Raw genomic sequence first — 18,873 nt, 5'->3', positions numbered from 1 at the left:
AGGTATGAACATTTCCGTCCTCAAATGCATGGCTCCCCGCTAGCCCATCCATAAAATGAAAAGATGTGCTGCTGTGACTGTTTCCTGCCATATTCATATGGTAAGAATACATATTCCTATATACATATGGTCCAACATATGGTCCCTAGTACGCAGTGGAGGATATAATAGCAATTGTCTTGATGAAAAACAAATGGGGGGGGGGGGGGGGTAGACTCTTTGATAGATTCTTTGCTTTGGCTGAACTCTTGCACGTACCGCTGTGCAGAGCTTTAAGATGAGTGTGCCTCAAATCACGTGGCTCCATGCCATGACCCCTCCACCCCCCCCCCCCCCACCTCACCTGGGCTCTGCTGTCTGACTTCCTCTCTCCTCCAGACTGTCCTCTGCACTAAAGGCTTTTCATCACTCATCACAGCAGCACCTCAAAGAGACTAGTGGAGTGCAGCCAATGGCAAGAGAATTACAGATGTTACGCCAATGCTTATACTATGGACAATAAATTTATGCATAGCCGATTTACATAATGGAGTTTCCCCCCCCTCTCTTTATTCAATTGCATTTTGCAATTACAAAGTGGCAATGAAATCCTCAATTCAGTTGAAATGACTTCGATTTAAAAAATAAAATGAAAGCTCAATCGATTACATTTAATTTTGGTCTCTTTATTCGAATGCATTTCAAACAGCGCCCCCAGTCTATTGCACATTGACTTGTCACCGTCACACCTTTGGTGTCAAATGAGGCAATTGAGGATTGCATTGCCACTTTGCATATTGAATTGCAAATTGCAAAATAAAAAAATAACGTCCATAAGTCAGGTCCCTTAAACTCCTAAACTAGTGTCAGTGACATATCTTTCCAAGACAATTAGAAACTTACGTTGCTATTTCAATTTGGCCAGGAGGCAGTTGTTGGAAGCGCAGTGCGGGGCAGCTCTTTGTTTATTCTGCACGACCTTTTTAACTCTCCGTTTATTATTGTGTCTAATCCTCGGGACCTTGAACACCTCAAAAGGGCTTTTCTCTGAAGGTGTCTAATGCTATGAGGGGGATCAAATGGCACACTTCAAAATGCTTTCTGATACCACTAAGCCCTCCTTCTAATGCTCCACAGCTCTCTGTTCCTGTGAAGGCCAAGGGCCAACTCACATAAGCCGCTTATAATCATGAGGATGTGGGTGAAAATGGCAAAGGTTACTGACTGTCACTGTGGACCCTAGATATTTACTTGCTTATTTCACAAAAACATTTTTTTTACTATCATTGATTTTTGCCTGTAGAGAAAATGTCTTGATAGTGTGTCTGATACTCTGATTTCTATACCCAACACAGGTTTTGTTTTATTCTGCAATGTACTCAATGGCAATAGCGTTCAGAGGAAGGCCTCCATTCTGAAAACCTGTGATCATATAGTGCCACCTTGTGGAAAACAAGGGTTTCAATCTTGGAAATAGCAAATCCATTTTTTTTAAATTCCACTCAGTTGGTTGTCTAGAAAAGCAAGTATGTTGTTGAGATTCTACACAATATGAATCATTAATATGATTAATAGCTACTTATACCTGCCACATTGCTTTGGTTGGTTGTAAGGACAGCCATGACATCTTTAGGTCTTTCCACCTGGATACTACAAGACACTGAAGTAAACTGACCCAGAAGTGTTTCTGAGCGTGCTGAGGCTGAGCTGATTATGTCCTGTGATTCACTGAGAGTCGTGTCCTGTGAGGGGGCAGAATGATCCAGATGTCCAACCCTGTCCCACCCCATGTGAGCACACTCTGAGGACTGCAGGATCACTAATCTAGAATCCACAAGATCACTACTGCACACGGCCTGTGGAGTCACTTCTCTTGGAGCTTTGCCGTTATTGACGGGGAACGGAGAAAGTGTCCTGGGGAGGGAGTGGACACACTCGGCACTGGAGGCCTGAGCGGTCCCAGCCTGCAGAGATGGACAGCTCTCTGAGGCGTTACACTTGCTTTTCATTGCACCTGCGTTACAAGTGGACCTTTGATTAATACGTGTGTGTTGGCTTCCTTTACACGGTAATCCACTTCCCGTGCTACTCTGTGCTGCTGTGCTGGGAGACAGGGAGGTCATGCCTGCCAGACAGACGTTGTATTGGCCAGATGGAGTTTCTGAGAACAGCCCTGCTTGGCTGACAGTCCTATCTGGCAAAAGGTGGTCTTCAGCAGAAACACTTGGAGACAGGGCCTGTTGTCCGTCCTCCTCTTCCTCCTCTGCGGTTTGGCTCCTTCCCGACTTCACACCTTTGAGCAAAGCAACAGCTGATGTAGCATCATGGCTCGTTGTCCTCATGCTCTCTGTGACCATGTTGACCTGACCATATCCATGTGGGTGTATTGACGAGCTTGAAGCTCCCACTGCTATTGTAGCCTGACTGACATCACCACGTTCAGTAGCGAGTGTGTTTGGTTGTGTCTTCTGAGCGCGCACTGACAATGAGGGTTTTATGCTCTCCGTGTTAAGTGAGGGTGAGGGCTCCCTTTGGTCCAGCTCCCTCTGATGTCCAGGATCTTCATGGTGGTCCCCACCCTCCTCATTAGTATTTTCCAGCACGACAGCGCTTTGTACCTCTGGGTCCATCGCTGCCGTGTCATGTCTCTGTGAGATGCCGGCTCCTCCTGTGTTCACTTGCCTCTCGATCTGGGGTTCGATGAGAGCGAGCTGCTCATCAGAGATGATCTGCAGGCAGATCTGCAGGTCTGCTGTTTGCACATGAAACACATTCTGAGCAGCCGGGTCAAACGGTGCAACAAGGTGACACGGCACGGCAGGGGCGTTCAGGCCAGCCGTCACTCTGTTCACAGGCTTGAGCCGGTCTGGTGTTGGTGAGGGACGCGTGTGTGACAGAGGAGGATGTTGACTTTGTGAGACAGCTGTGAAGCCAACAGCACGCAGATGATTCCTTTCTGCGCTCATGATGATAGGTGTAGCAGGTATGTTCTGCATCACAGGCACAGGAGGTCTGGGTAGTGACGTCGGTGCTGCTGAGACAACAACAGGTTTGGAAGGTGAACTTTGCATCAAAGTGGTGCACGATCGCTTGTGATGATCGTGCACCGAGGTTGTGGCTGTGGTGAGTGTTGTAAATTGTCTGTGCACTACATTTACATTTTGATGGAGTCTTTCCACAGACGCTTCAGACTGACAAAGAGTTGTCGGCATAAGAGGAAAGGCAAGCGGACCCTGTCCTGAGCTGAAACTATTTGCATTTCTAATGTTGTGAGTGTGCACAAAACGTGGGACGGGGGGATCCGTACATTTCTTCCCACCTGCTGTTGACGTTGTTATGGAGGGTGTGGTTTGATCAGTGTGAGGGGATGGCAGAGCGGAGGTGAAGGTTGGTTGATGCAGAGTGTGTGGTGAAGGTTGATGCAGAGTGTGTGGTGAAGGATCTGAGTCTGGCTCAGCAGCATTAGGTAACTTCAGCTGGTACTTGGGCAGGAAGCTGGTTTTAGCGCGGGAGAGGATAGAAACGTTTGGTGACGTGCCGACAGACGTTTCGTTTGCATTGATTATGCGCGGAGGAAAGAGCGTTCCCTCCAGCTGAACACGTTTCTGATTTGTTTGAAGATTGATATAACCAAGATTTGTATCCTGTTTGGACACAACGGCCGTGACCGAGGGAGACAGCCGAGTCGACGGGTTTGGGTCAGTCTCCATCCCCACAGGACATATTATTTTGTCATCTGTTCTCTGTTTCTTTCTGTCTGAGGGAATGTGGGCTCCATAGAGTTGTGAGGTGGAGCCTGTTAGTTTTTCCTCGTTAATCAATCTGTCTGCCTCTGCTCTGCTGATGCTGTCTGTGTTAATGTGGGTAATCGATGATCCAGTAGAGGAGAATTGCAGTGTTGACAAAGAGAGATTTGTCTTGAGAGGCACACATGAGGAATGAAGCTGGCTGGCTTTTTGATTCAAATCCACACCGGCGACAGGGGGTAGGTTGGCAGGGAGGCAAAGTGGATGGCACACGGTTGCACTGCTGCTCGTGGCGTCGGTTGTTGAGCCTGCTGCTGCTGATATATCTTTATGAACCGCTGAAGTTTTCTCTACACCCTGAACAAGCTCATGCTCTGGGTGAGTCAAAGATCTTCTGCCTTTATAATTGCTATTATCACAGCCCTTTTCTGAATTGTAGAGCTTCTTGAATGTCCCTCCCCCATACATGTACCACTTGTTGTAGGCAAACTTCTGTGTTTTCTTCCTGCGAAACTTTCTGTTGCTTGGCTCTCCACAAATGTCACCGCCATCACCGTCACAGCTGAGGCTGCCGGTGCAGGCCTCCTCCACAGATGAACTCGTGAAGATTCCGTCTGTTGCGTGGTTGCAGTCTACGGCTGCCTGGCGGACCAGCGGGCGGTGGGTGGACGCCGGCTGGTCCACAGACTTTATGGCTAAACCTGTTGGGTGGATCTGGCCAGAGCTTCCCCTCCGGACTACTGTTACATAATCTCTCTGATAGGAGGAGTTTGGGTGGCTCCTCTCAGGTTGCAGGAGGGTAACGCTGAAGGGCAGGGAACTGCTCCGGGTTATGGGGGCATGTTCCATGCTGGTGGAGCACTGGCTAGGCACAGAACTGTACAAACCGGGCTTCATGTTCCTGTGTAAGCCAACGTTAGGAGCTCTACTGAGCCTCATGTCAAAGTGAAAGGAGTCTTTGTAAGTGTATGGCATGGGGAGGTCAATGCTGCCCTGTTTTGACAGCACTGTCTTCCGTGGCCTCACGTTCTCTAGGTGTTTGTCCTCCACAACCGCCGAGTTCTCCGAAATCAGTTTGGATATACGCTCCTCCAGTGTCTTCTGCTCCTGCTCGGATACACTGTTTTTAGGCTCCTGCTGCCCTCTATGGCCTGGCTCTGAAGGTGTGTGTGAGCTGCCAGGCTGTGGGAGATGTTCCACGCTAGACTCTGTGAGGGAATCCATGCTGTGCTCGTGTAAAACGCTGCCGGGGCTCGGGTACTGCTCACTGCTCGGGTACTGCTCACTGCTCTCACTGAAGCCTGAGTCGGTGCTCTCATGACTCTGTGATTTCCCTCTTGACGTGGAGCTCTCCCACTGAGTGGCCGCTTGTCTCTGTAGGGGAACATGTCGATTTGCAGTCAGAGGAGGCTTTTCGTTTTCCGTACTCTTCTGCTTTTCCTCCTCTCGCGTTTTCTCCGGACTTTCGTTTGGCTTTGTCTTATGAGCTACTACGGGGGCCACCTCGTTCAGCTCATTGACTGGGTCTCTTATGGCGGTCCAGCCTGTGTCTGGACCCTGCTCCTCTACAGAGTGGATCTTTGCGGCGCTCGCCGGGCAGGTTGTCTCAACGGAGGGCACTGTGATCTCCTTGTCCAAGCTGCCCGCTGACACCTCACTGCGGCCATCTAGAGACGACGAACCGGAGGCACACGTCTCCCTGGAGCCGTACAGGCTGTCTTGGCTGCCCATGCTGCTCTGCTCCGACTCGGACGAGAGGCGAGCGTGGGCCTGGGTGCGCTTGTGCTTGTAGAGGTTGCTCTGAGTCTTGAAGGAGACTCCACAGGTGGTGCAGGGGTAGGGCCGCTCCCCGGTGTGGCAGCGCAGGTGCTTCTCCAGGACGCTGGGCTTCATGCAGTCCCGTCCGCAGTGAGGACACACGTGCTTCCCCGCCGACTTGGGTCTGGCTACAGGAGGAGCAGCAGCCGCCGCCAGGCTGAATCCCTGCTGCTGCTGCTGCTGCTGGGACGACTGCAGCCCACCAGCAATGTGGAACGTCAGGAAGGGGAGCATCTCTTTGGAGTAGAGAGGCGGCATGGTCAGATGGAACGTGGCTGGTTCCTGGTGGGCTGCTAGAGGCTGAGCGTGCTGCGGGTAAGGCTGCGGCTGCACTGTCTGGATGTAAACAGCCGTCAGCGGGGCCTGGATGTCCATCTTTTTCTCTGCCGGCGGTGCCGCCGCGACGGAGCCGCTTTGCACTGGACCACTCACCAATCCCGGCTTGCCAGTCTCCATGGTAACACTGCTGCTGTCGTGATGTACCAGTGCCAGGTTTCTAATTACCTGTAAGATAAACACAGTTTACATTAGACCTCTGGATTAAATGGGCAAATCTGCCAAGACGGTTTCTGTGTCTATAGGTCTGGCTCTTACCAAAGAGAAAATTACACTTGACTCAGACTGTTATCACATACAGTATACTGGAGAAGAGGAGTATAGGAATGAAGCAATGTAGCCTCCTGTAGCAATCAATGAGGATAGGTACATCATAGCCTGTATAAGACAATGTGTTAATAAAGCACTTAATCCAATATGGATTTGACATGTTGGTGAAATCCAGGGAGTTGTGTTCAGCAAAGATTTCAACAATACTGCAGCACCAAAACAAAGACACATCTCTATCTGAATGATGTCATCATTGTGATGTAGAAATAATGCCAGTGCAGATGCACAGAGGAGAGAAGAAGAGATGTATGAATTTCTCTTGTTTTGTTTCACCGCAGGCTGCAGGTGGTACAAGAGAACAATGCTGAACTTCTGAACATTTGTATGCGGACAATGGAGATGGAGAGAGAGAGAGGGAGGGAGAGAGAGAGAAGCAGGGGATGATGTGGGAGAGTGACTCACTCACTCTGAAGAGAGAGAGAGAGAGAGAGATTGGAAGAAGGGGGAAGATATCAGATGCTCCTATAGGCTTTTATCTCTTCCAATGAAATGTGTCTGCAGAGACATCAGCAGCAGCACCTGTTCCCAGTCAGCACCAGTTGAACGACATGTGCCCGATGTTAACGTTAGTATGTGGTGGGTTTGTTTCTCCTCAGACTGTGATATATGCGTGTAGTAATCTAATGAAAAGACAAGTATCTCTTTATTTTTAGGGCATGCAAATTTCAAATCCTCTTGCTGTGACTGTATGACGTTACTCTGTGTGTACGATGATGATTTTGCATAATGGTCATTTCACCCACAGAGTTTCTCTTCGCACGCGTCTCACTGATCTACAGCGTGATGATCAAGCCTGCACTTTTTGCGGCGCTATTGAGTGAGGAAAGTTGTCTTCTGCTCATCTTCAACAGACGGTGGCCGCTGTGAAGCGAGCCCTCCTCCGTGAAAAGGAGCAACATTGCGTGACTTTTAATTTTAATTTTCAAAATGATTAACTTGGAATAATAAAGTTGTACCCGCGCTGAGCTCTCATTTGCATTCAGAACAGCCCTGGGCTAGTGTCCCTCTCCAACCTGCTCATTTCCTTGCACCAATGTAAATATGTAGCATTTTTATATGTGGTGGTGTACAACTTGATACAAAAATTATTGCTGTTCTCCTGATGGACCTTTGAATTATTTACAACCGTTTTATCAAATGGCCATGTTTCAAAATGAGGTGAAACTGTAGGCTAATGAAAAATAAGCTACTGCTTTTAGTTATAATAGGTAAGTAAGTAATAAGTCAGAGTTTTTACAAACAAGATGTCCAATTTATAATTTCCTGTTTCATTATCTCATTTCTCATCTCATTTTCAAACTCAATATTCATGTGTATCGGAAAGGTCACTGGCAGACAGAAGAGAAGTAGAAGATCCTATAACAACTGTAGACCTGAACTATTGTGTGCCAGTTAATTATTGAGAAAATCAGGAACTATAAGCCCCATGACGTAGGTGAAATCAATCAAGGAGGAGTCACTTACCTCTCTACCAAGTTGTCCTTGGTTTACGGCACATTCAGTAACAATTTGCCAGCCTAGAAAATCTTCTAAGCTGGACAGCCCCATGTGAGTCCACAGTGTACATCACATTTCAGTCTGCTGCTCTCTCATCCGGGCCCTTTGTTCTTCTATCTGATTTTCTCCCACAGGTCTTTGACAAGAACTGTTTCTCGTCACAAGGAAGCGGAACAAATGCAAATGAGAGAGAAGATGCACTATGAGAGTGGTGAGAGAGAAAGAGAGAGAGAGAGAGAGAGAGAGAGAGAGAGAGAGAGAGGAGGAGAGCTAGGCAAGAAGGGCTGGGTGGGTGGCTGTGTAGGAGCTGTGGGTGGCTGGGTGCTGGTGGGGAGTTGTGAAACAAAGACTTCCGGAAGACAAGTTGAAAAATGCAGATTAGAGAGGGGTGATCAACACAAGCAATATGGAGAGATATGACCTGCGGAGGCACATGCTGCGTGAAGTGAAAGTGCAAACAACATCCTTGATAGAGGAAGTGCAGGGGCAAAAGCCAGCTTACCTTCAACGGCAAATCGCTGGCTGACTGACTTCACCATCAACAGTTTGAGTCGGTACCTGACTTCTGCCTCAGATATATACTCTCTCCCCCCCCTCCCACCTGCTTCCCCACCCATTGTGCTTCATACACCCACTCACACAGGGGTGCAGCAGGGCTAACGTTGATGTGGCCGTGTGGCTGCTGCACGTGTTCTGCACTGACTCTTTTAGGCAGGGAACCCGTGGATGATTTGCGAGTGATTGGACTGAATTTAACAACCTACAACTACTGGCACCATTGCACGTGGTAAGCCAATTTTGCAACGGTGAACCAGTCCAGAGACCGAACATGCGGTAGAGCAGGCAGCACACTGTTTGATGCCTCTTTGAAATCATAAACTCCAGATTTTCAATGCATTCAGTGTAAATGAAAGGATTTAAGATAGAGACCATTATTCTGTATTGATGCGTTTGTGACCCAGGAGTATGAAAAATACTGCAATTCCGAACCATTGCCTCCTTTCTTAGGTTATTTTTGGCAGCAGTTTCCCCCAGCTTGCCCAAGTGTAAAAAAATAAAATAAAAAAATAATATTGATCAGTTTCCTTCAGTTTATCCTGCACATTTGGTCTCAGACAGAGAAGTAAAATGTCCTTCCATTGTGTGGAGCCCTTAAAAGATTATTCATGTTAAAAGGTGATTTTTGCCATCACGGTCATCGAGAAGCAGCTTGTCGGTGACATAATATGCATAATGTAACACTCTCCAATACACGCATACACGTACGCACACACATGCACGCGCGCGCGCGCGCGCGCACACACACACACACACACACACACACACACTCCAAACAGCAGCACGTTCACAAGAAGGATTATTCAGGGTCCAAACTGAAATCTTCATCTCTGATGACGTGGTCGGCCAAGTATGAGCCAGAGACAAGGAGCTCATACAGTGCCATGGAAAGCCAAAGGGTGTTATGAAGCTTTATTCTAATTGAAGGATGCATAAATCAAACATTTCACATCACATTCTTTGAAACAGTGAATCTATAATAAATCATCATTTGGCTCAGAGGTGATTGAATAATAGATGTTGTGCTATTTGTTGGCTATAATAGTCCATGGTTTGAGCACGCCAGGTAATGACAAATCTATAGCCCCCGAGGCAAACTTCTCCATGTTATTTCTTTTACTTAGTGTCTGGTTGTTAAATTGTATCGGTGCAGCAAAGGCCATGCTTATCATGCATCTTATGGCATTAGGCAGCGAGATTGTTGTTATTGTGCATGAAGAGTGCGAGGCATTTTAGAGGGGATTTTAGTTATCTTTTAATTTTTTTGCAGCTTTTAACTGCGGCAGCCTGGATGCCATCCATTCGCAACGGGCTAATCTCACCTGAGCCGAGGCGTCCCACTCCTGATATCTTCTCATGATGTTCGTGACAAAAACACATTTCGTAAACTACGCCAAACTCTATATTTAAAGGATTACGTGGCTTTTAATATTGTACTCATCCCAACCAACTGCTTTTTCGGTCCAAATGAAGGAATTCTTCCTTCCGTCAATCTGCTTCTTTTTCCGAGCAGGTGCACATCTTCTGCCACAGGCTGGGCCGGGTTAACAATATGGGCCACTGGGTTGAGCCCAGGAGCACCAAGACTCTGATTTTTACCGACCCCAATTTTTACCGGCTGCGATAGCTGTTGTTTTCACACCGTGTGTGAGTGAATGAGTGAGTGAGTGAACCAAAGTGCCCTTCTGGGACATACGAATAAACTTGAACTTGAACTTGAACTTGAACACACACACACACACACACACATTTTGTTGACTCAGTCAGGCTGGTACACAGCACAAGGCCATGCCACCAGATGATCGAGTGGTGTGGTGTGTAACAGTGTAACACACTCAGAGTGTGTTTTGCTGCCTCTGCCTCCATGTTATGTGGTCTCATGAGTGAGATGTTTGGTGATGAGGATATGTTTGGTGATGAGGATATGTTTGGTGATGAGGATATGTTTGGTGATGAGGATATCAATATACTTCTGCAGGCTTTAAAGTCCAGAGATATTCAAAGTGCTGCCGTGTAATGCCTGTCAAAAGATAATTCTCTAAACTTGCTGCCTCAACAAGTCTTTTCAACATAATGTGATTGTTTGATCTGATATATTTTCCTTTTACAGAATGGATATATGAGGGGAAATGTTTTTGATTTAATTTTATTTTCCACTTGAAAAACATCTGATGCGAGCAGCGTCTGCAAAAGCTCATAATAGTTTCTTATCAAATGGATGAGATCGCTTGGAATCGCAATTAATGGCATTTGCTGACAGAAAACAAATAATTTTGATATCATTTCACTGGTACAGATAGACTCGCTGGTCGCCAAGGCAACTGCCGGCTGGTCCACTGAGAGCATGCTTTGTGTTGACATGGTAACAAGACACCTCCTACCCTGCATGTGTTCTAGCTCCTTTCCACAGCTCACAGAAGAGGAGGGTGGAAGGACAGTTCGTCGGCATGTTCACATGTTCTTCACTGCATATTGTCAGCAGGATGGAGATGGAAATATTTAAAATGATCTCATTCCCAATGAAGATAATCAAGGTCATTGTTCATTGTAATGTAATGTAATGTAATGTAATGTAATGTAGGTGTCTTCTCCAAAGCAGTTGGTGGCAGTTACATGCCATTGGCAGATAATAGGTTCAACTCCTGTCAGTAAGCATCGTTTTGTTTACGACGCTTGGGAACATCCTTTAGCTCTAGAAAGTAAAACCTTAATCACTGAGGCATAAAATAGTTCCTGGTCCCTTCACTGTCATAGCTTTTATGCCATTCTGCGAGGATATAGTGAACTGAACACACCTGCCACAATGGCTCTGGATAAAAGATACACATGGGAAATATCCAGCTTGCTTCATTATAAATGGATCTCTTGCTGCAGTCTTGCACGTGGAATTATGGATCGCTTGATATCCAGTAAACCAAATGGCCAATAACAATCTGTCCATATTATGCTACAGTTGTGATTTCTGTCTTTTTCGGCTCGCATTTGAACTGAGAAGCCACATGCAGGAAGTGGCAACCGAGAAAGTGTGTGGGTGGATGCTGATTCGCTGTAGGCCTATGCACTCAAATGTTCACTTACCGTATCTGTTCAATAGCAAGAGTGGCAGGCAGTCTTGTGACCTGTCTTATCAGCATCATCACCACATCTACTACCAGCTGTCCAACACACAATCTGTGTTTATCAGTTATGAACTGTAAACCATCATTGCTTTCACTATTTCCCTCTTCAAAACACTCACTGCATAGTTATATTTAAAGCCTACTTCTGTAAAAACAAAGTGGACCATTACAGCTGGGATCATAACCTGAGCATGTGCTGAGAGGTTTCAAGCTCTCTTTATGTGAGAGACTGTGCATGTGCGCCCTCTGCTGGCTCATCGGTGTACACATTAGGTTAACCAGCTGCAGACAGAGGCATTGTGATTATGGGTTGTCTGTGGTGATTAATGTTGGGCAAATAAATCAGTCAAAACAAACAAAAAACAAACAAACAAAAAAATATGCTAAAATAGGCTGAGGCCAGCACTAAACATACACTGCCTTCAAGTGCTCTTTGTAAGCACCTCCTCCCTAGGTTAGAGATGGAAGTAGACAAACGTAGTAATATAAGTATTATTATAATTATAATTTATTTTTTTCTGAATTTACTCCATGTTTGCCGCTCAAACGTCACATATCGACAGTTCGGCGTAACCGTCACCATAGAAAAACCTCACTTTCACAGGCGTAGTTGAGTTGAATTGAATCGAATCGAATCGAGGCATTCCATCAAAAACATTCCGACATGATTTGAAGGCATCGTGAGTACTACTCGTAGTGACGTAGGACGTCGACTGCGACAGTACGACTACGTACAACGTAACACACGTTCAAGCGGCACTGGAGCTGGAAGCTTGGAGAGGTTTTGACATTTTTAAGTTTTTAAATTAAATAAAGGGAGTAGCAATGTTTATACTCCTGTCGATAAGCAGCAAATGTTCCATTTGTTGTGTCGTATACATGCATAGTCAGCACACGAATGTTTCCCGCTTAGCAATTGTCTTTGCACTCTTGACTGTAGCAAGAAGCTAACGTTAGCAGGATTGCTAATTATTAGCGTTAGCTAGCTAGTGGCAAACAGGTTCCATTCATTCGTGATGGTATTCAAAGCTAACAGTGTGCGTTTCTAACGGACTAACGTAACGTTACTTAGGTTAGCGGACTAGCTTAAGTTAGCACGGTGTTTGCGCTCAACAGTGATGTCTATTTGTTAAACGTAATAGCCAGTAAAAAGCTCGCCGCATTGTTGACATGTGTCTTTTGTTATAGGTTAGTGAAGTTGCTGCTAACGTCCCGGAACTGGTCACACACGGTATCCACCATGTATCGTCCCAAGCCAACTCTGAAGGACCGTCAGCACCTGTACAAGCTCATCATAAGCCAGTTGCTTTATGATGGATACACCAACATAGCCAACAGTCTCATCAGTGAAGTCAAACCACAGACCATCGTGTCGCCCTCAGAGCAGCTGATGCAGCTTGCCAAAGTTGGTACGGGATCATGAGGTTGCTTATGCTCACTGTATGTATGTATGGTTATTTTGTTTGGGTCTCTTGAAGTGTCTCTGACGGTACAGTTGACCACCTCTTGCAGGAATGGAGAATGACGACAGTGCGGTTCAATATGCTATCGGTCGGTCAGATACAGTGGCGCCCGGAGTGGGCATTGACCTGGAGTTTGATGCCGACGTCCAGAGCATGTCTCCAGAAGCGTCCGAGTACGAGACCTGCTATGTGACATCCCATAAGGGTCCGTGTCGCGTTGCCACCTACAGCCGTGATGGCCAGCTCATTGCCACTGGATCTGCTGATGCCTCCATCAAGATCCTGGACACAGAGCGGATGCTAGCCAAGAGTGCCATGCCCATAGAGGTAAGGCAGGTTTGAGAAGCTTTTACTTGTGGCAGATCAGCAGGCTCATATTTATTTTTACTGTTGTTGTTTTTTTTTTAAATCTGTTAGGTAATGATGAACGAGACAGCCCAGCAGAACATGGAGAACCACCCGGTGATTCGGACTCTGTATGACCACGTCGATGAAGTCACCTGCCTCGCCTTCCACCCATCCGAACAGATCCTGGCCTCTGGCTCACGAGACTACACGCTCAAACTGTTTGACTACTCTAAGCCCTCTGCAAAAAGAGCATTTAAACACATACAGGTCAGTATTTGCACATAGAATTTCCCAAATTTCACAGGAGCATTTTCATTTAATCTCTACATTTGTGTTAGAAGGTTTAGCCAAATAAGACTTGGTCTCAGTGGAGAAGCCCAATTATGCAGAAGAAGAAAAAGAAAGACATGGCTAACATAAAGCAGGCTGGGGGAAAAATATAACTATTTAAATTCAGTTCACTTGCAAAAACAGGATTAGAGACATTTGCTTTTAAAAAGTAGCATGGTATTTCTGTTCTAATCTTATCTATACCCGTTGCACAGGAAGCTGAGATGCTGCGTGCGATCTCCTTCCACCCATCAGGTGACTTCCTGCTGGTGGGAACGCAGCACCCCACGCTGCGCCTCTATGACGTCAACACCTTCCAGTGCTTCGTGTCCTGCAACCCTCTGGACCAGCACACAGACACCATCAGCGGTGTCGCCTACAACCACAGCGCCAACAGCTACGTCACGTGCAGCAAGGACGGCAGCATCAAGCTGTGGGACGGCGTGTCCAACCGCTGTGTGACCACCTTCGACAAGGCCCACGATGGCGCCGAGGTCTGCTCCGCCGTCTTCTCCAAGAACTCCAAGTACATCCTGTCCAGTGGCAAGGACTCCGTGGTCAAGCTGTGGGAGATCTCCACGGGACGGACGCTGGTCAAGTACACAGGTGAGTGGGACAGTGTTTACCCTGCTTCACACCTGAACTGATGATGCTTATTTGTCATCACTCATGTTTTTTGTTTTGTTTGACTTAGTTTTTTTTTGGGTGGGGGGGGCGGGGGGGGGGGGGGGTGCACAAGTACTCTCAAAGTGTCAGAGATGATCTATTTGTCTTGGCTGCTATTCAAAAATAAATCAGTCACTCAGACCTTCATCAGGTAAAATGATCATTTTACCTGATGATGGTCTGAGTGACCGAAACGTTGTGTAATAAAGTTTGCCAATAACTGGATAGTGTGCAGGAATTCTTTCTAATGCGTATGCTTTATTTTACTAAAATCTGATGAAACCCCAAAATAGTCTAAATCAATATTTTCTCATAAAATCATGTTTCTACACAAACGAATTTCCAGGCTATGAAAAGTTCAGGAATTGTACTGAAACTCAGACAAATAAGCCACGCATCATATTGAACACCAAACAAACCTTCAAATCCAGTCATGAAATTAAGGCACAGGAAGAAGTGTGGAATTTTGAAATGGAAAATGTATTGCAACCCTGATAGATCCTGGATACTGCAAACATACACTGGCTGTACACAATTTTAGGGACACGTCCAGCAGGGAAAGCTTTACTGCTTCACTGCTATCCCTTATTGATTATTAATAGACGAATCACAAAGGACGCCATGTAGATGAAAAGATAAGACAAATTAGTAGAGCTGAAGAAGTAATCGGTGAAAATACAAATCAATCAAACAAACAATTACAATATGAACCTCTGCAATTTCCAAGTCGCAGAAGGCACAATCAATTTCTTGAGAGATGGGCGTCCAAACTGGATTTCAAGGTGTTTTAGAGCTCCATGTATTTTGTCCCTCAATCAAAACCTTTCATCATACTCAAACAACTCAATCACAGTTTGAATCGCAATTGCAATGTTCTGTCAAATAATTGTTGCAATTAGATTCTATGTCCATACCTTTCAGCCCTACAAATTAAAAATGATTTGTATGCTTTGAGACAATTGAGATGTGGCTTGTGCAAAACGGGCTGTAGCTAAACATCAGGAAGACTAATATATTTTGTACGTTCAGTATGACATTCACCAACTAATGGACCATTTTCAAGCCGCCATTTTGTCTAAAAGGCGCCAGACAGGTGCAACCAAATCATTAATTAGGGCTCCAGCACTGGAACACCTAAATGGGTTGGAAGTTGGAAACCCTAATTTATCTTTGGTTGCACCTGTGTTACTTCCATAACTGAAAGCAGTTAAACACACCCCAGTGACTGTGTCCCCCCCCCCCCCCCCCGCCTGCTCCCGTAGGTGCGGGGCTGAGCGGCCGGCAGATGCACCGCACGCAGGGTGTGTTCAACCACACGGAGGACTACGTGCTGCTGCCCGACGAGCGCACCATCAGCCTGTGCTGCTGGGACTCGCGCTCTGCTGAGAGGAAGAACCTGCTGTCCCTGGGCCACAACAACATTGTGCGCTGCATCGTGCACTCGCCCACCAACCCCGGCTTCATGACCTGCAGCGACGACTTCAGGGCCCGCTTCTGGTACCGCCGCACCACCACGGACTGAGGCCGGGTCCAGCCTCCAGGTTCTGACTCTATTGAAACCCCCCCCTTCCCCCAAAACAGGTCACCGGACAGTGCAGCCTCTGTCCTCCACTGTTCCGAATCCATACCTGCCAATGGCTGCCATACTGTCACACAATGCATAACACACTGGTCTCTGGCATGTGGCTGTTTGTTCTGTTCATTGTGTTTTTTTGTTTAGGAGACTATAGATTAGAAAGGAGTAGTGAGCGCTGCACCACCATAACATCACAGGATGGGGGCACTGTTTGTCCAGATGTCTTTTCTTTTTGGTAACACTTGTCTAATTGAAGTAAGAGCCTCCTCGAAGTCTGTCAAATCTTTGTGACTGTTGGAAACATCAGTCAGTCCCTCCAGGAAATTGCAATTTGTGTTTGCAATAACTAATGCTAATTCAACCAATCTCCGCAATATTTGTGGGGGCTTGTGATTTTTCAAAATTCCCACGATTTCTCTGCAAAAACGGTGCACAATATCATGTTGCAACTTGCAAATTCCTCAAGTTTTGCCAGTTACTGCAATTTTACAGCAAAAAATCAGATAAAACAGCAAAATCCATTGCAATATTTTTAGAAAAGTTGCCATTAAGTAGTAGTTAGGACAGAAATATTGTAATTTTTCTCCTCGACTTGCAATTTTTGCCAGTTCCCACTTTTTTTTCGAAAAAAAATCACATAAAACATTCCAAATTGCATCGCAATTTTTGAGAAACGCCACTGCAAAATCAGCGCAAAATCACAAAAAAACTGCGAAATCCTGGAGGAACTGATCAGTTCAATCAAGCCGTATTTTCCTCCAAATTTTGTCAGAAGTGACCACAGCGTTTGTGTGGTTCTTTTCCACTTTTATATTTTGTTTATCTACTGTCTTATATTGTGATTCAAATTTTTATTAAACAAACAAAAAACAGATGAGCTGCTATTATATTTATCACATACTAATTTCTTCCTCTCTGAGCTCATAACCACAAAGACATGCAGCCGAGGTATTAATATCACAGGATATCAGACACCCTATGTGTCGATAATGTTCATTTCCTGTACAGCCCTTCATCACAGCTGCAAAGGCCCGGTTCTATAGGTGTGCAAAAGCATACATTTCACCCTCAGTTTCATATTTTGCACCGTCAGTTTACATGTTTATAATAGCGGTGTCTGCGGCAGACATGACTGTCTTTTAGAGGCTGTAGCAGACATGACTGTCTTTTAGAGGCTGTAGCAGACATGACTGTCTTTTAGAGGCTGTAGCAGACATGACTGTCTTTTAGAGGCTGTAGCAGACATGACTGTCTTTTAGAGGCTGTAGCAGACATGACTGTCTTTTAGAGGCTGGAGCAGACATGACTGTCTTTTAGAGGCTGGAGCAGACATGACTGTCTTTTAGAGGCTGTAGCAGACATGACTGTCTTTTAGAGGCTGTAGCAGACATGACTGTCTTTTAGAGGCTGTAGCAGACATGATGTCTTTTAGAGGCTGTAGCAGACATGACTGTCTTTTAGAGGCTGGAGCAGACATGACCGTCTTTTAGAGGCTGTAGCAGACATGACCGTCTTTTAGAGGCTGGAGCAGACATGACTGTCTTTTAGAGGCTGTAGCAGACATGACTGTCTTTTAGAGGCTGGAGCAGACATGACCGTCTTTTAGAGGCTGTAGCAGACATGACTGTCTTTTAGAGGCTGTAGCAGACATGACTGTCTTTTAGAGGCTGTAGCAGACATGACTGTCTTTTAGAGGCTGTAGCAGACATGACTGTCTTAGAGGCTGGAGCAGACATGACTGTCTTTTAGAGGCTGTAGCAGACATGACTGTCTTTTAGAGGCTGGAGCAGACATGACTGTCTTTTAGAGGCTGTAGCAGACATGACTGTCTTTTAGAGGCTGTAGCGGGCTCAGTTTCAAAGCTAGAGTGAAGATACTGGTATGATATGAAACTAGAAGGCCTAAGGCAGGGGTCTCCAACTCAAATTACCTGGGGGCCGCTGAGTGTCCAGTCTTGTCACACGGGGGCCACTTTCAAGTATTAAAAAAGAAAAGAAAAATCCAACCGTTCGAATTCTCAACATTAACAATTTATTCATTTATTTGAGGGACAATCTATTTTTTACATTAACAATTTATTTGTTTATTTGAGGGGCTTTGTTTTCTTTTTTTAGGGACAATGCACATTACTAAATGAGCCAGTGTTAATTTTCAACTGTCCCTTGGAACTCCAGTTAGAATTAGAACTGATCATAAATGTCACTTGACAGCTCAGCACTCCGCTCTGCGGTTGGCTGAAAGGCTGATGTTGCTGAAGTGACTTTTTTTTCTGGACAGACGATATAGAGAGCCCCAGGAACGAGTCCGGAAATCATCGATGCTAACACTCCTGGTTCTTCACTGTTTTCGCCTATGGGATTTTTGAATGGGTTTTTGGCCTGATGCTTCTAATAAGGTCTCTGGGCAACGCAAGCTTAATCAAACGCGAACGAGTGTTTAGTAATATCATCTTCACACATGAGGACCACTTTTATGAGTTTTGAAGCTTTTACGTGCCGTTAAAAGGGCGGCTAGCTAGCAAACGGCTAAATGAGACGACACTGCTGAGTTACGGGGAAAGCTGAGATTTGTGGATTCAATCCCAATTGTTTCATTGATGTGTGATGAAGTTAGTCCTCATAGTAGCCATTTCATTGTCGTGAGACCATTTTTCGAAATCTGACCTCACTGTATAAAATGACCTATTGTGATCTCTAGGTCTAGGATAATCACAGCCTCATGAAACTTTACAAACGCAAAGTAGAGACCTTCCGTGAATGAATGTATGGCCTTCCTAGGTATATTAACAATAAGGGCGTTTCTGAGCAATTTCCACAACAGTTGCCACCCAATCACGGAAAAATGCTATTCTTACAGAAATCTCCAAATGTCAAAAGTTTTGATGCCAAATCACAGCATCAATGTTTCTATGGTGTTTCTCAAGGTGTCCTAAGTTCTAATTCCTAATGTGGTATTTTGGAAGGATTTTTGCCTTTTTTTCTAATCCTCAAGTGGTCAAAAATGGCTCAATCAACCCAAAAACTGATGCAAATTAATGAGACATAATTGACCATGGAGATGGGCATCATATAAGTTTCATCATAATGTTCTAAGCCCAATACAATCTA

At 45.6% G+C, this 18,873-nt stretch overlaps 1 protein-coding gene across 1 annotated transcript; it reads left to right on the top strand.

Moving 5' to 3' along the window:
* Positions 1-12,126: 12,126 nt before the first annotated feature.
* Positions 12,127-16,620, top strand: cstf1 (cleavage stimulation factor, 3' pre-RNA, subunit 1). Its single transcript, XM_083660791.1, has 6 exons — positions 12,127-12,164; positions 12,572-12,792; positions 12,896-13,173; positions 13,264-13,461; positions 13,740-14,130; positions 15,453-16,620. Exons 2-6 carry the CDS (start codon positions 12,624-12,626, stop codon positions 15,710-15,712), a joined length of 1,296 nt encoding a protein of 431 aa, XP_083516917.1. The 5' UTR covers positions 12,127-12,164; positions 12,572-12,623; the 3' UTR covers positions 15,713-16,620.
* The last annotated feature ends 2,253 nt before the right edge of the window (positions 16,621-18,873 follow it).

This window comes from Poromitra crassiceps (genome assembly GCF_964638095.1).
Source record: "Poromitra crassiceps genome assembly, chromosome: 25".
Taxonomy (NCBI): domain Eukaryota; kingdom Metazoa; phylum Chordata; class Actinopteri; order Beryciformes; family Melamphaidae; genus Poromitra; species Poromitra crassiceps.
The sequence above is the reverse complement of the archived record's forward strand: the minus strand, read 5'-3'. Positions and strand labels throughout refer to the sequence as shown.

What these genes read in the sequence shown, in the direction of transcription:
- cstf1 (XM_083660791.1), top strand. Translation starts at nt 12,624, where the DNA reads ATGTATCGTCCCAAGCCAACTCTGAAGGACCGTCAGCACCTGTACAAG. An exon ending in AGAGTGCCATGCCCATAGAG is followed by an intron (nt 13,174 to 13,263) that starts GTAAGGCAGGTT and finishes TAAATCTGTTAG; the next exon opens with GTAATGATGAACGAGACAGC. An exon ending in GACGCTGGTCAAGTACACAG is followed by an intron (nt 14,131 to 15,452) that starts GTGAGTGGGACA and finishes CTGCTCCCGTAG; the next exon opens with GTGCGGGGCTGAGCGGCCGG.